Source organism: Cariama cristata, unplaced genomic scaffold (genome assembly GCF_000690535.1).
Source record: "Cariama cristata isolate BGI_N322 unplaced genomic scaffold, ASM69053v1 scaffold9947, whole genome shotgun sequence".
Classification (NCBI taxonomy): domain Eukaryota; kingdom Metazoa; phylum Chordata; class Aves; order Cariamiformes; family Cariamidae; genus Cariama; species Cariama cristata.
The window spans coordinates 48,479-65,404 of record NW_009624932.1 but is presented as its reverse complement, the minus strand read 5'-3'; the positions used below and the strand labels follow the sequence as shown (position 1 = coordinate 65,404).

The window sequence follows — 16,926 nt, the reverse complement described above, 5'->3', positions numbered from 1 at the left end:
CATTAACAGGATTTGTGTTCTGCTCTGCACTAGCACTAGCAGAACCCCTTTGTGGTTCTCCCGTGGGAAATAACCACCCCAAAAATAACTCAAATTATTTATGAGCTGTGAAAGCTTAGAATCAGAAAAGTTAAGTCTGTGTAAGACTGACATCACCTTGTATCAGTCTTGTATTGTCTTAATCTTTCAGTCTATTTCCCAAAAGTGACAATCTTAGTTTTTTCAGAGAATATATTGCATCCTTTCTAAACTGCAAGTGATATATAACAGCATAGTGATAGCTCTCAATGCAGTGCTTCAAGTAGTGTCTTTTGTAATAAAGGTACCTTATTTCTACATTCTATATGATTTTCCTGCCAAGAGTTGTAAACAAGAATATGTTCATAAATGAATATTGCAGTTGTATCTAAAATCCTTTGTTTTCATGCATTCCAGGTTCGACAGAATAGTCCTTCTCCTACTTCGTTAGCTTTTGGGGACCACCCTATCACGCAACCAAAGCAGTTATCTTTTAAAATTACTCAGGTAACTATTTTTTGAGTAGAGCTATACTGTATCACTTCAGACTGTAGGAAAAAAATGATAGGTATGTTTATTTCTTTGTCTTTCAACTTTTTCTGAACTCTTACAGACTTTCAAAAGCTTTGCTTTTTACAATTTGCCAAAGCACTTTTATATTAAGTTCAGCAGCTCATAATTTAAATATCTCTGATTAGTTTTGTATTCTGCACTTGCTCTGCTTCCAGTGTTGCACATCATGAGTAGTTAGGTGACCATGTCGTTGGTAGGCTTGTGCTCAAGATTTTCACTGTTGTGTGATCTTAGAAGTAGAGGCTGCTCTTTCAGGCAGCGTTTGAAGTGACAGCTGCTGTTGTCATATTACATTTAAAATATGACACTGAAGAAGAAAAATAAGATGGTAATCAAAATGATCAAGATATAGTTCTGTCATGACTTTTAAAAGTGGAAAGCAACTGTTTTATCCTCTCTGCTGTTTCTGACGTGATCTGTTCTATCTTTCACAAGTTAGTCAGAACAAGACTACTTCACCTGTTGACCAAATGCAGAGAATTTAAAGTAATTAGCTGACATTTACATTCTTGCCCTGTTTTATATGCTTTTTTGTGAACAGTAACTTTTCAGTTAGTGATCAAATCTTTTAACACTGTTAGTAGTTTGTCCCAACTGTTCAGTCATCATCATGAGGAGGGAAAGCAGTTTTGAATAAGAACCTTCCATGTCACTTTCAAAACACATGAAAATAAGATATGCTGGTCTTGTTGAATGTTTTGAAGTATTTTATTTCTCTACATAGAAAGCATGAGAAATATAATGCTGTAATTGTTAAAGGAAAGGATAAATTTTTCAAAATACTCTTTTTAGACTGATCTCACAATGCTGAAATTAGCTGCACTAGAAAGTAATAAAAATCAAGACTTGGAAAAGAAAGAAGGTCGTATAGATGACTTACTCAGGGTAAGTGTTAGACATGGGGTAAAGATACTCATTCAGAACAACAGACAGTGAGTCTGAGGCAAATATTTTAAATGTTTGAATAATCCTTGTTTTTAAAAATTACCCTGGAGTTACGTAAATTAAAAGGTGGAATGGGCTTTTAATTTTTGTAAGGTTTTTTTTTCTGAAAATCTGAAAAGTCTGTAAAATGAAATGCACAAGTTTCTTTTTCTGCTTCTGTGCTACAGCTTATTAATAATTAAGTATGGTTGTAGACTTTCTGAAGAAAGCTGATGCTGTTCTGCAGGCAGTTGATTAATTCCTTACGTTCATAATAAAATTTCATGTAATAGATTTTTTTGTTGTTGTTCTAATTGTGAATAGCAGTTATCAGTGGGTCAACTGTTGGCAGTTTCAGAATGGAGGTGATTGTGATAGAAATTATTATGGGCAACAAATAACTACTTTTAATAAGAAACCTATGCTAGACTGTGCTCTAAGACTTGTTTTCAGAAAAAAAAATCTTAATGTTTGTGCTCTTGAAGTGTTGGAGAGATGATACATAGAAATATGAAATACGAAAGCAAAAAAAATGTATTCACAAGTCTATTTAGTGTTTATATGTGGGCAAGTACATATTAACCCTAGCAATCATACATTATAGAATTATACATGTAGACTGTTTTAGCACATGTTCAACAGTATGGGATAGACAAACCTAACCTTTTAAAAAAATAAATTAATTTAGTTTTAAACAAAATAATATTGCTGTGGTTTTTTTAAGGTAATAAGTTACATATAATTGGAATATAGGGAACTTGATAAACTTCCTGCTCAGATAATTGAAACTTTTATCATTGTGAATTTTTTGTTTCCTTTTAAATTAAAAACATTAGGATTTCACATGACTTCAGTGATCAGATCTAAAAGATCGAGAGCTAAAATTAAAATTTCAGTTTAACACTGGAGGACTGGAAAAGTGATTGGTACAATGCTTTTATGTAGTATTTATATGCTGAATGTTCTGTAATACAGAATGAAGCTGAGTGTAAAGGAAATAAGCAAGGAAGTAAGCATCCTTCTACAGATTGGGATAGATCTGTGAAATGAGATTTTTGCCTGTATATATGTTTATGTATGTTCTTTACTTTAGTCATGAGAAGGTAGATAACTTTATTTTCTGTAACAGCTGATTAAAAAAATAGTGGTTTGATATATCTTTTCATATTTTATATATATATTTATTAGGCTAACTGTGATCTTAGAAGACAAATAGATGAACAACAAAAGCTACTTGAAAAATATAAAGAAAGGCTAAACAAATGTATTTCAATGAGCAAGAAACTTCTAATTGAAAAGGTAAGTTTACTACTTTTAAAATCTTTGTGATAAAAGCCGTGGGAGTGCTGTAGAACTCCATTATGATTCCTTCATTTTCACTTTTAACTTTTTCACATTAGTCTCTGAGACTTAAACTTCATATGCATGGTCTCTGTCTGGCAGTGTTTTATAAACCTGAATAGGCAAAATAAAATGTTGAGCTTTTTTCACATCATGGAAAATGTGCGGTTTTTTAATTTAAGGGGGGTTTTCTCATCACAAGTAATTCAGATATAGCAAAGCATAAAAGATAAGAATTTAGTATGTGGCAAATTTTCTGGACAAACTTTAATATGTTGGATGAAAAAATTTCTGAACATAATCTGTTGTGGAGAGGAGACAGATAAAATATTTGTGAAAGACTTAAGTGGCTGAGATTATTTTTGATGTAAAATGATAAAATGCCATGTTAGCTCAGATTTAATGGAAACAAGGAAATGAAGGTGACCATTTACCTTCATACTACTACGAAATAAATATTTATTTCAAATTTAATGCCAATTATATTTAAACTAGCAGCGATTTCTTAGAAGACAAGGATACCTTGTTTTTCTCCTTCTTTAAAATAGCCTTGTTTAAAAAAAAAAAAATCTAATAAAAAGTGATAGAAAATTGACTTATTACAAATTAGAATACAAAAACATTTAAGGTAAACAGCCAAGTCTCTTCCGTAACACTAGCTACTAGATGCTACTGTCAGATACAAGGACACAAACTGATCTGTTAGAGGATTAGGGAGAGTTTCCTCGCTAGCATGCTATAAATAAATTATTGCTTTTTAAGTTCCAGCATGAGGGCAATGCAGGGAAAAGATGCATCAGATCTGTTCAGCATCATGCTAGGTGGGCACCTTCAGACGGAGACTATCACATAGACCATTTTCGTGAAAGGCCATACAGGCCTCCTCTTCAGTCTAGAAGTCATTTTGCACAGAGATCCTTAATTCTGTCAACCTCTCGCTTTTGTGTGTGATTTTGAGCCATAGGCATTTCTTGAGGGGCAAACATTTGTAACAATTAAAGAAGTTTCTGTCCATCAGCAGTGTTCACAGTGCTCTTTCTTCTTGTGCTGGCGCGGACTAGGCAGACTCAGTCATTTATCACGTCCCAAGGATGCTTGTGGTAGTGGTGACTGGTTCCGAGAAGGGTATCTGCTTCTATTACTGCAAGTGAATATCTGATTGCGGTTAAGTCGACCTGCAGCGTGTTCCCACGTAGAGATTCCTGAGCTCAGTCAGTTTGGTACAAGTAGTAACATAGATGCTCTGTCGGGGGAGTTTCCAGGCTCAGTATAGTAAGTGCACTCTTTCTGCTATCTAAGCAGACTCATTTAGTATAATAGACATGTACAGACATAATCTTAATTATGTGCCTGTATGATGCTGATACGTGATCAGTTTTGCTGTATTTACAAATAGAATGTTTTGTTAATTATGAAGAACAACAAACTTTATAGGAAAGCTGAGTCAAACTAAAATATTTTTTTTGTGCACTAATCGTCATTAGTACCGATTCTGACAAGTGCAGATGTTTTGAGTTCTGCAGAAATTAGAATAAACGGAGTAAAGGAATAAAAGGTATTTTCATCTAGTCTCCTTTTATCTGTCCCTTAGAAAACTGTTGGAGGTAAAAAACCTGAGTGTTTCACTGACTTTTTGAACACTTTAGTAATACTAAATATGATTTTTTGTTTTGTTTTCTTAGAGCACACAAGAAAAGCTGGCAAGCAGAGAGAAGAGCATGCAAGACAGATTACGCCTGGGGCATTTTACAACAGTTCGTCATGGTGCTTCATTTACTGAACAGTGGACAGATGGCTTTGCGTTCCAAAATCTTGTGAAGTTAGTCAATGCTATGTTCTTAAAATTCTCACTAATTGTTGGTTCCCTCTAGTGGATTTTTTTTATTACTAAGGTTCTAGGATTGGAGTGTTTTTTCATAGGTTGTATTTTGCTTTGCCTCATGAAGACTGAGAATACAGTACAGAACTCCCTTAATCAACTGAGAGGATACTAAGGCTGGGTGTCTTTGAAAGACACTTTGGTTTCACTTGATTTTAACTATCCTTAGAAAAGCATGAATGTACTAAAGGAGCAGCATGTAATTATTCAGCTCAGCTGCTAGAAAGAGCTATAAAACTAAATCAGTGATATTTCAAACAGCTAACCATGTATTGCTGGTGATCATTGGGGGCAGATGAGGTCTGTGAAGTTCTCACTGGGCACATAGGTGCTGCCTGCGCATCCATCACTGTAGCAGCTTTTTCAGGCATCCAGCTCCTCAGTGCCATGAAGGAGAAGTGACAAATCTGGCAGCCTCAGATAGGGTCTAGTGCAAGTGGATGGGGGAGAGCAGCCACCTGGAAAAGGGCTGCTGCAACTGATGTTTCAGCAGAGATGCAGCCAAGGAAAAGGGCTCTGGGAGACCATCAGAGATGGTGGTAAAATAATTATGCAGTGCCTCAAAAGATGTTCTTTGGTAATGAGCCTGATTCAAGCTTGGGCTGAGGGGGACATTAAAAAAGTAATTCACCGAGATTTTAGTTTTTGAAGGGCAATATGTAGTCTTAGCATTATGTGATTGCATTGTATTTTTAAGACAGTCTTAAAAACAATCTGTATATGTATTTTGCATAAAAGCTGTAATTGTTTGCCATACAACCAAACTCTTGATTCATTTGGGAACAGTCAGATCAAATTCAGTATTTGGCCTATAAAATGTACTCTCTATTGACTCTGTTACATTTCTTTTGGTGGTATAAAAGAAGGTATCCACCAGCTCAGATACATTTTTTTTCTCTTTCTAGTGCAGAAATCATGTGTAACACTTTCACAAAACAACCCCAAAACAAAACAAAACAAAAAAACCACCTCGTATTTCAAAAGTAAATTGTGCCAAAACTTTAGCAAAATTTTTCCACCTCATGAGGAACATTGGTGTTCTTTTACCTAGGAAACATTTTCACATGTACAGTAAGTTTTCTAAAAATTTCTTAATATTTTGTCAGTTAAAAAGATAGTTCTTTAAAAAATGCAAAATAATGAAACTTTAATAAAGCTTTTTTTGGGGTTTACAGGCAGCAAGAATGGGTGAATCAACAAAGGGAAGACATTGAAAGGCAAAGAAAGCTCCTGGCCAAGCGAAAGCCTCCAACTACAAATAATTCTCAGGCACCATCTGCCAATTCTGAACCCAAGCAGAGGAAAAATAAAGCTGTGAATGGGGCAGAAAACGATCCCTTTGTTAGACCAAATTTACCACAGCTGTAAGTTTAACATTTCAATCAGTCTTTTACATAAATTCTCAGATATTGTCTGTGTGAGTTCTATTCAAATAACAGCATAAAAAGACACTCAGTATCTTCAGCAGCTATATTCTCACTGAGGACTTGCTGATGTTAGGGAAATTTGCACCACTGCCTATGAAGATGTCATACAATTGCCCATTTTATTTTTGGTAAAGTCACCAGAGAAAGGCCCATTCTGTGTTTATGCAATGTTCCTTCTGTTTTCCTGATCTAGAGCAGTCCTTATTCTGGTTTCCTACTCTTGTAACATCACTGATAGCTATTGAACTTTTCTTGATCCACATTATTTTAGGAGCCTCTCCTTCAGTTAAAGATAATTTAATTTTTCATGTAGCAGTCTTTAGCTGACAGGAGGAGCTTTTTGAGCCTTTAGTATTTGAAGACATATGTCTAAAAACAAACAAATTTTTTTTTCTCCTTCTGAATGCTGCATCCTGAGAGCAACTGCTGACAGTTCCTGATCCCATTTCACATATTGACAACATTGAAATTTTTTGTCATTTAAACATAAAAATTGGGAGCTGTCAAAGAATTCTCTGTTTTTCAAGTGACATTTTGTCCTGCAGACAAATGGTGTAATTCAAGGCACAAACAGATGTGTTCTTGACATTTCATTTGAGTATTTTAAGAAGTTGCTGCTTAGAGGTACTAGTTACTGCCCTTGATGCCAAGAGGCTGCAGCTGATAGTGTATCTCTTCCTAGTCAGCTTACATAAAAAAGTAAATAACTAGGGTTAAAAAACCTAACAAATTAATGTGTGTTACTTTGCAGAAGTAGGCTATATGTGTTGAACATGGTCACCTATCACATCTCAGTTGTGGAGGTAGTAATTTATACCTCTGGGGGTGGGGGATAAATAAATTACTGCGATTAGATCTGCAATATACATACATTTGGACCATCAGTTTGAAGAAAGCTGCATATGTTTTGCATAATGCATCATTGTTAAAGTTCACACCGTGAAGTTGTTCGGCTGTGGCAAAAATACGAAAATACAGTAGTAAGGCTGGTGATGTAAGCAAGTCTTGATTAGTGTTACTTGCATATTTTGGTAGAGAGCTGAAGAGTCATCGCTCAAATTGATTCTTTAATAATACTTAATGCCTATGTTTCTTCTTCTTGGAACATAATTAATACTTCTGAATAGTACGGGAAAGACTACAGTCATGTTCAAAATACTTCTTTGTTTGAATGTAATACCTCTTGTTATTAAAAGTTACTTTTAAACTAATGGCAAAGACTGAATAATTACAGAACTTTTAATTTGCCAGCTTTTGGCCATTCATGTTAAATTTCCATAATCTTATTGCTGCTTTAGGAGGTGATAAAATACACATTTGGGGAAAAAAATACAAAAGGTATGTTCTAATTATTAAGTAGGACAAGGTGAATTCCTGATAATAGACTTCTGAATATTTTCTAGTGTTGTGCAGTTTTAAATAATTTCGAAATGACTGAAAACTTTCTAAATTTCAATTTCATTTGGCTTAACCAGTTACATGTTAAATGGCACATGAAAATGCTTGGGGCTAATGGAATTGCCAAAGAACAATCAGAATTGCCCTTTTGTACCTAAAGCTAGCATAAATATAAGCTGTTACTGCATCAAAATTGTTTTGCCTTTAGGTGTCCTAATTTGATTATTGTATAAGCTAGATGTGAGATTGCTTGCCTGTATGATAAGCTTATAAATTGTTTCAGACCTTCAAGAAGGTCTGTAGTGTGTCCTGAGATCACACAATCATTAAGCTACATCATGCTCTTAGGCCTTTTCTTGAAAGGGTTTTTTAAATGTTTGTATTTAGGATTCATTATAATTTTGTACAGTAGTATTATGTGTTGACTCCTCTCTGCTTCTCAGTACAGAAATGTGTTTTGTATACCTTGGAAAAACAACTATTAATTGTGTGCTTCCATTTTACAGTAAATTTGCCAGCTGCTGTGTGTGATTCCCTCCTGTTACATTGTGCTTATCGCTGTTTCTATGTTACTTTGAAAGTAATGATCTTAATTAGTATAGCCAAATGGAAGAGGTTCTGTTTATATGAGGCATGAGGAAATGCAGAGCTGCTTGAGATTGATGAACTAAAGCAGTAGTACATCAGTATAACATATATGCAAGTGATTAGGCAGATTTTTTTTAAACAAACAACTAAGCTGCTAGTAGTTGTTAGCAACAAGTGTCTCTACCACTGTGTTATTTGCTTTAGAAAATGTCTCCAGCTTAAGGTATTGACAAGACAAAATGATCTATAGCTTTGTAACAAGCAGTATTATTGAAGCCCTTTCTGAAAACAGGTGTTAACTGTTTTGAAATGGATTGAAGGTGTTGCCTGAGGCATTCTTAATACGGACATTGTTTTAGTTTAGCTGAATATACTGTAGTCTCTGATATGAATTTAAAAGCAGAATTTTTGCACCGAAGTTACTAGCATAAAAGTGGCCATCTGCCAGTGTCCTGTGAGTAAATGGTGGGTTTGGTGCTTAAATAACATGCAACAGATGAGTCTAAACGCTGTCCTGGTTTTCTGTTATTCTTCAGCTTTTTTGTGGCCCAAACCAAAACTAAAAAGTAGTTTCAATTTTGAGATCTGTTTTCTGCTGAGCAAGGTAATTTTATTAGTCTTACATTAAAGGAATAAATTGAAATGTATTTAAAGAAAAAACATTCATTTCAAGCACAGGTTGCCGCCTTAACCGTGGAAAAATCTGTTCGAAAACTCTTCCAAATTCTTTGGACACTTGAGAGATTATAATGCTAGTCCCCAGTTCTTGGAAGCAGCTCTTATTTCACTAGACAATTATTTCTAGGAGCAACGTTTTATTTAGTTTAGGTGGTGTAGTCCTTCCTGTGCAGCTTCAGCCATGTCAGTTGTATTCCATTCCCAGTCACCTCTTCCTCTGCTTCCCAGTTCCTCCATGGGAGTCTGCATGCATCCTTGTCCCTGCATGCAATTTGGAATAGGAAAGCAGAGGGAGCTGGCAGACTTTGTTACTGTAGCTTAACAAATGCATCATTTAGAGGGAGCATTCTGTTCTGTATGGAACAAATAAAAATACTTTCAGAAACTTGTTCAAGCTGAAGTGCCGACAATGTGTCTGGGCTTTACAGGACAAGTAAAGACAGCTCCTTTCCCAAGGCAAGTCTCTTTCTAAGGCAAACATGGAAACAATGGGCAAAGAGACATCATGGAAGGCTTTGACTTGGTCAGTGTCTGCCCGTCCTTTTTAGAAATTTGAGGAACTAGAGTGAGAATAAGGTTGGACCATAAAAGGAGTGCTTCAGAAATTGTAGCCAAAAACTTGTATTGGATGTGTGTATGGCTGTTCAGGGGCATGGCCGCATTCTGCTATGCCTGTGTATCCAGGATGATTTTTCAACTGGGAAAAGGTGGGAGGAGAGATGGCTGTAAATGTGCTAGGCTTCATCATCCTGAAAACCAAGGAGCATGTGGCCATTTTGGGTTTTTATATTGTCTGTACCCACTAGTTAGAGTGTTTTGATCATAGAGGAAGGTTTTGTCTGAAGTTGTGAGGAAGAAGTGCAAAGAAGATTGGTTATGTCTACCCGTGCATACTGTGTCAAAGCCTTTGACATTTGGCTATGAAAACATAGTTAAAGGACTGGAAGGCCTACTTTTGCTACTTAAAAAAAGTATGTTAGTGATAAGCCTTTCAGGCCAGGTAAGCTGTCCACTTTCTTGCAGCGACAAGTAAAGGTGACACACCGTGGCCCTGCACATCACAGGAAAATTACACTACATGCACAGAATATGTCCAGTGCTTTTCTCGGAATTTCAGGAATTCGTTGCATGTGTATGATAGTTCATTTGGCTGTAGACAGTTAAAATACAGCATTTATTGCACAGTAATTTTGAGCAGAAAAGATCACGGTCAGGACCAGACTCTTAACCAGATTAATTCAAGCTACTGACTCCTAGCTGCCCTTCTTCCCCAGTGCTCCTCAGATTAGCCTCAAGCCTGACTGTCCGATTTAAGTTCATTTAGTGGATGGCAGCAGGCTGTTTCTGGCTGATGTTCCTCCCCTGTGCTCCTCAACCTTGCTTCCTCTGCATCTGATGAGACCTGTATGTTTCAGGTGTTGGAGGAGCAACCCCTTCTGTGGGAAATGATGGTGTCTCATAGGTGACTGCTGTTTTCAGAAGGTTCCTCCAGCATGCAGCTGTCCTGAAAAAGGCAGTGGGTGGATGCAGGTGGGAAACGATGGGCTGATGGGAAGCAGTCTTTAGGCTGGATGTTTTCAGCCTGTGCACTGGACTGGTGGCCTATAGCCAGAAAACAGACAGCATGTGCACTGTCATTGTTTTCCTGCTATTTGTTGTGTGATATTTTAATAGGAATATAAAGTACAGTATATTTATAGATAAAAAGTAATAAACTACTTCTGAAAAAAAAAGTAAATATTTCTGAGTACAAGGGAGCAAAGTTTTGTTTTTCATAAGTAAATGAACAAAATCCAAAGTGACTACATCTGTGCACAGTTCAGCGTTTTATATGCCTTCCTCCAAAATGTGGTGGTCAGTAACAACAGTTTCAAATTGTTGTGAATCATGCTGTGCCTCTAATAGAGTTAGATTTGTAAGGAAATAGAAAAATGGAAAACAGTCGTTTATTGGGATATTGCATGGATAAGAGTGACTTTGAATCTTAATGTTTTCAATATGACCTCTAACTTGTGCTCTGTGCTCAAGAGGGCTATTTAAGAACTTTTTGGAAGGCAATACTTGCTAGAGCTGTCTAAGCACTTTGTCATAGCTCTGCATAGATAGCTGAGGTTTTATAAAAAGGATCAGATTGTCTATATTGTGTTAGTTTTTCAGGGGATCTATGGTTTTAGGGCTCTCGGTGTTCAATGAAAATTCTGGAAGATCGTGTCATAAACTTCGGGTTTTCAGTGTGTTTTACTTGTGGTTCAACTTTGCTAAGCCACCTAAATACTCTTCTTCCTGAGAAAGACAAACTGTACTATCTGTGTTTCTGGAAATGTACAAACCTGTAATTTATTCCTGCAGACAAGAATCTAGAAAGAATACTATTCAACCTCGTACACATTAGCATTGATCCTTTGTCTTTTTTAATTGAGAACTTAATCCATGTTAGAGTAGTTCACTGTTTAAGTATTGAAAAAATGTCAGGGATGCTGCTGTGAGTTGTCCAGCGTGGCCTTGATGCTCTCTTTGATAGGTCTAGCAGATGTATTAGAACAGGAATTAGAGCACTGTTTTCTTAGGTTTCTTGCTGTTGTTTGGGCTGTACAGAGAATGCATTGCCAGCTTCCCTAGCTATTGAGAGACTCCATTTCACATTTGCTTTAATGCCTCTTCTCTTAAGATTGTCTAAACCCAGAGGAGACTCTGCTAAGAAAAGAATACAAATATTTGGTCCCAAAATCTGATACTAAGGGACCTTTTGCCTTTCTTGAAGAGACAAATTTCCTCACTCTCTCGCCTTCAGAGTGTTTGAGGATGTCTGTTGACTGGAATACAGGGCTGCTTTTCATTCCAGGGGGGAGAAAAAGATGCAGGGCACCTTTGTATGATGCGAGAAAGGATCACTTCCTTCTGAAATTCTGACAGGACATGGTGATGTGTGCTTTTGTCACCTGATCTGAGTGTTTTCTATACATTGTAGACCAGAAGGTTGATGAAATAATGACAGTCTTGTGAAGCTCTTTCCAGGTGCTTGGAAATTTAAGTGCTCTGGTAAAAAATAAATGCAGCAATTGCACTAATATTCACGGAGAATATCTAGTCAACTCAATCTTCTGTCCTGGCCAAGTCAGAAAAGGGGCAGCAAAAGTCAGTATTTATGATATCAGGAACAGGAAAGGGTTCTATGAAAGCTTCAGAACCACCAGGTTTTACCTGGAAAAGATACATTCCTTTATTAAGAACTTTTGAGAGCCAGTAAATACAGGGCTTAGAATTCTGAAAACCATGGTGAACTTCATCCAAATTTAAAAAGGAGAAAGAAGTCTTACAGTTTATTAGATTTCTGCAAATTTTATCAAAGTTGGCATTTGCTGTAAGAGAAATCTGAATTGATGTCCCTTACGTCTGGGGAAACTACTGGTGATTCTCAAGACACAGTAGTTCCTTAGACTTGCAATATGAGCAGCAGGTATGACCTTCTAAACACTTCGTGTACTTTATCTTCCCAAGACAGTTGATACTTGAACCCACTGAAGTACGGACTTTGCGAAAACATCATGCTATTAGTTTTAGCTTTGCATCATGCAAGAAATAGTAGATCTAGGCAAAACAATAAAATTTTCAATTTTGATTTGTTTGTAGGGATTTGTGTGAATCCCTTCAAGGAGGATTCTTGAAAGAATCCTCTTCCTTCTTCCCCATTCCCTGTTCCCCTTCATCATATGCGTATGATTTCTTCTCTAGAACTTGAAGTCTCTTTGGTTTCTTTTCTTTGGTGGTTTATCTTCCGTGTCTTTTTTGTTCATTTGTCAGATGGATACTGCATGGGTTTCTTAGTTACTAATCCCTATGAGCAGTCTATCCTCTGGATGATAACTGACTTTGTGTCCTAGCAAGTTTACGGACAGTGAGGGTCCACTGAAGTAGTTGTAGCCAGGAATCTTTTCTGAAAGGAGGATGAAAACGGAACAAGCAAAAGAGTCACATGCCAATTCAAAACTGAATTGTGGTCTCATGCAAAATGTAGTGTTAATGAACTTGGAATTTATGGTTTTGCACTACGGTCTTTAAATCATAGCTCAAAAATCCAGTGTTATCAGCCTTGTCTAGTTCTGGATCTCCATCCTTTGGTTTGTTAAGTGTTAGAGTTGAGAACCAAGCAGTGGAGTAGCATCAGCTAAAATACTGGCATGGCGATATGGTTCAGGGTGCACCCACATAATGTAACAGGCTATCTGAGAGAACAGAAATGGTCCAGTGGGGAGAGAGTTAATATTGTGGAAAACTACACAGAGGCATTCTGTAAGTATGTTTTGACCCTGAAATTACAAACCAAGATGTTCACATGGTTCAAAAATGTAGTCCTAGTGTTGTGGTAGTAAATAATTAACGTAAGGTACTATATTTACTGTAGTATTTAAGTAAGAATGCTATCGTTTTGTTTGCCATCATATAAAAGCTATAGTTACATGTTTGGTTTGGTTTGGTTTTTTTTCAGTTTGACTCTGGCAGAGTATCACGAACAGGAAGAAATTTTCAAACTTCGATTAGGACATCTCAAAAAGGTATGTATATGGTCTGTTATTCTAAGATTATTTTTTTTTTTTGACCATGCCCCAAACCATAAAAGCTAGTAATATCAAAATAAGGAGAGGGCGTGTTGAGAGCTATTTGGTTAGAAAATATAATGCTAAAAGTGCTGTACAATTTTATGCCTATTAGTGGCTTAGTGGCTTTTCTTATTTTTTCTTTGTGCAACTTACCATAAACACTGGGAGTACAGGGGAGTAGTAATAAGTCCATCCAGTGTAACCCTGTGCTGATTTCTTGCATCCTTCTACCAGTGGTAACTGTGATGATGCCAGCAATACTACTCTTGTTTCAGAGCTAAGGAAGTAGAGTCAGCCAAGTTTGATATATGGGCTTTTTTACGTTAGTTTTTGACCTTTAAAAAGGTCCAATTTATATAGCATTGCATTTCTGAATGAGTATCATGTTTTGATCATCTACAGTATCCACTTCAGTTATCAGTTAGTGTACTAGCTATTGCAAGAGAGCATATAATTTTCCTGCTCTTATGGAAAATCTTTCCTGTGTATCCTTAAATTATTTTTAGAGTCAGGTATTTTACACCAGTTTTTGGCTTTCGAAAAAAACAGCAGTACTTTTTTCTTGAAGCCCATCGTTCTAATAAATCTATGCAATGAGATAATTATGGTATCAACAAATTACTGCTTACTGAAGCAAAGCCTTTTAGGAATAACCTGTGAAAAGGAATGACAATTGAGGCAGGCAGAAATAATCTCAACAAGTCTGAAAGAAAAGTACCTTTATCTGCTGAGCAGGAGTTCTTGAGATGTTCAGTCAAAACAGGTCATGGTGTTTTTCCGCTAGAAATGTTGCAAGAGTCTGTTTCAGGCCTGTTCTCTTCAAATGTACAAGTCAGCTGTTACAAATCCTACCATAATAAACTGAACTGGGCCCTTGAGAACATTGGCGCTGTTTTTAAAGAATATGACAAGAAAGTACTTGAATCTGTGGGAGGGAATCTGCATATAAACTTGTTGGCACTGGTGAAGTAGACTGCTCACATAGTTCTTCATTGTTAATGCTTTAAAAATAGCACCAACTTCACATGAAATTCTGTTATGAAATTCTGTAGGTTTTTTTTCCATGCTTTAACTTTTTTGAAATCTAATGGAAATTTCAAGTGACATGTGAAGGAAACTGTTATAAAGCTGTTTAATACCCTAACTTTGTTTTCACCTTAAGCATCAATGCTGGAGTACTCTGTGTAAGAAGGAACTTCCTTGCCTAAATGCCAGAGGGGAAACAAATGTTATTTCCTTAGCAAATCATACTGAATATACCTGAAAACAATAATAAAAATATATACTTGCATTTTAATTCTTACATACGATACAGATTTTGTTGTTAACTAAGAAAAACAATTTTGTTATCTTCTTCTTATGTGGTGATGTTTCTTCCCTTTTTGCTGGTTACATTTTTTTCTTCTTTCCTTCTGCATATGCTGTTTTGCTGTCTGCTCCTCTTCCTTTTCACTCTCCAGATGCTTTCCTGGTGCTCTTATTTTTGGTGCCCTGTACATGCTACCTCCACCAGTTTTCCTTTCCTTCTGCTCCCCAGGAAATTCCTTTCCAGCTAGCAGCTTTGGTCCTGGAGAGAGGCTCTTGTTTTCTCACTTCCTTTTATATAGCAGTGACCTGAGGCAGCTAAGCTGGTTCATTCTTGCTTAAAGGTATTCACAGCCTGAGTGTCCTAAATAACAGCTGGAAACAATGCAACCAGCCAGTTCTCTTTGGACTAACATTGGCCTATGAACCACATTTTGAGAACCACTGAATTGCATAATATATGAACAAAAAAGCCCAAAAGAGGCATAACTGATGGATTTTTTTTTTTTTTTTTTTTTTTTTTGGTCAGCCTTTGGGAAGAACATAGACAATTGTGTGTGTAAGTGTGTGGCCTTTTGCAGGGGAAGAAGGGCTAGAATTCTTTGTAAAGGACTATTGGATTATGAGGAACTGCATATCATTTCAGGGTATTTAACAGAGAACTGCAAGGATGAATCTAAATATTAAAAAAAAAAAAAGTTTAACATTGTATAAATGGGGAGGGGGGGCAGGAAACCTTGACATTATATGTTAGGAAAAACAAATGTTCCACCCTGATCTGCTAGCAGATTAGTGTCACTTAGTCCAACTTTTAAATTATTAGGAATTTGATTTTCGTTTTCTGAATGGAGCTTGATCTAGTGTGTTGCTTTGGGATGAGAGGGTTTTTTTCCATAGCTTGTGGGGAGGGATTCAGGGTATCCACAGAAATAATCTGGTCTGGATTCCTCAACTCATTGGAAATGTGGTCATTTAATGTGTGTTTTAGATTATATAAATACACTTGTTTTTCCAGGTTGTGGGGTTTTTTATATACAATGTTTGGAAATACCGGCTTTACAGCATTTTCTCTCCCCTCTGCTGACTTCTGCCTCCATCCTCTTGTGCTATGACTTGTTGCCCTGTTGCTTTTATCAGCACCACCAGGTTGTGCAGTCACAGTATAAATCGGATTGGAGAACTTACCTAGCTTCTTTCAAAAACCAATTATGTATCTTTTTGTGAGACTTCCTTTTTTTTTTTTTTTAAAAAAAAAAAAAGATTCATTAGTTGTCCAGTTTGGTTCACCATGTGGTTGTGCAAGACACTGTGCCAAAGTAACGAGATGATGTGGGGCACTGGTTCCACTGGCACTGATACTAAAAAAATATGTGTCAGATGTCAGGCCTTCTTTTTCCTTTTCTGCCAGAATAATTCCATAATTATGAGCTTTCTGGTATGGATTGATTTTTGTCTCCCCTTTGTTCAGACTTTCAAGTTCTAGAGGTGCTAACTCTGAAATAGATACAACCCTTTCTTACACTGTCTTTCAATGAGTATACATTTTTCACTTTGATTATAGATACATAGATTTCCACAAATTAGGCATTCTTTACTTTGTTAGAGATTTTGAATAAACAACTATTTCAGTGTTCTCTAATAGGTAGCATAAAGATGAGTTAATTTTAGGTGCTGAAATTAGTTGGGGAATGTGCTCATACCTGACATGCTTCTTTGGAAATTGCATTCAAAATCTTAGGCAATACACGTTCTGCATTTGTAATTTTAATAAGATAGAAATGGAAAAATCTTTTTAAATTAGCTTGGTTTTGGTGTCTTGTATCAACACCTTAAGAACGTTTCTGCTGTAATGTCTTATTCTTTTATTCTTTTTTTGATTTGCACTTCAGCCTCAAAATATTTTAAATGTCTTTTCTTAATTTGTCGGTTTGTACAAAATCTGTAACTGCACGTATCTCGTTTTTTTCTTCTTTGTACATCAATTTCAGACCGCTTCCCAGATAATTTCTCTCCTTGGCTGAGGTACAAAACCCAGCTGCCTCTCATTTCAGATAGCATCCCTACAGTGCAGAACAAAACTGTGAACATCCCATTACCTGTGAGTTCACATACAGAAAGGTTCCTTGAAACAGGCTTTTGCCTTATCTTTCTGAATTTTTCTGGCTTTAAGAGAAAAGCAGTGCTTTCTTCTAGTTCA

The 16,926-nt window shown here is 36.4% G+C and overlaps 1 protein-coding gene across 1 annotated transcript in view; it reads left to right on the top strand.

Moving 5' to 3' along the window:
• The window catches only part of TLK1 (tousled-like kinase 1), a 45,779-nt gene that overhangs the window by 12,454 nt on the left and 16,399 nt on the right, over window positions 1-16,926 (top strand). Inside the window, exons 6-11 of the mRNA XM_009703387.1 lie at window positions 436-525; window positions 1,384-1,476; window positions 2,704-2,814; window positions 4,539-4,675; window positions 5,911-6,099; window positions 13,313-13,379. Coding sequence (XP_009701689.1) covers window positions 436-525; window positions 1,384-1,476; window positions 2,704-2,814; window positions 4,539-4,675; window positions 5,911-6,099; window positions 13,313-13,379 — 687 coding nt within the window. The remainder of the gene's footprint in view (window positions 1-435; window positions 526-1,383; window positions 1,477-2,703; window positions 2,815-4,538; window positions 4,676-5,910; window positions 6,100-13,312; window positions 13,380-16,926) is intronic.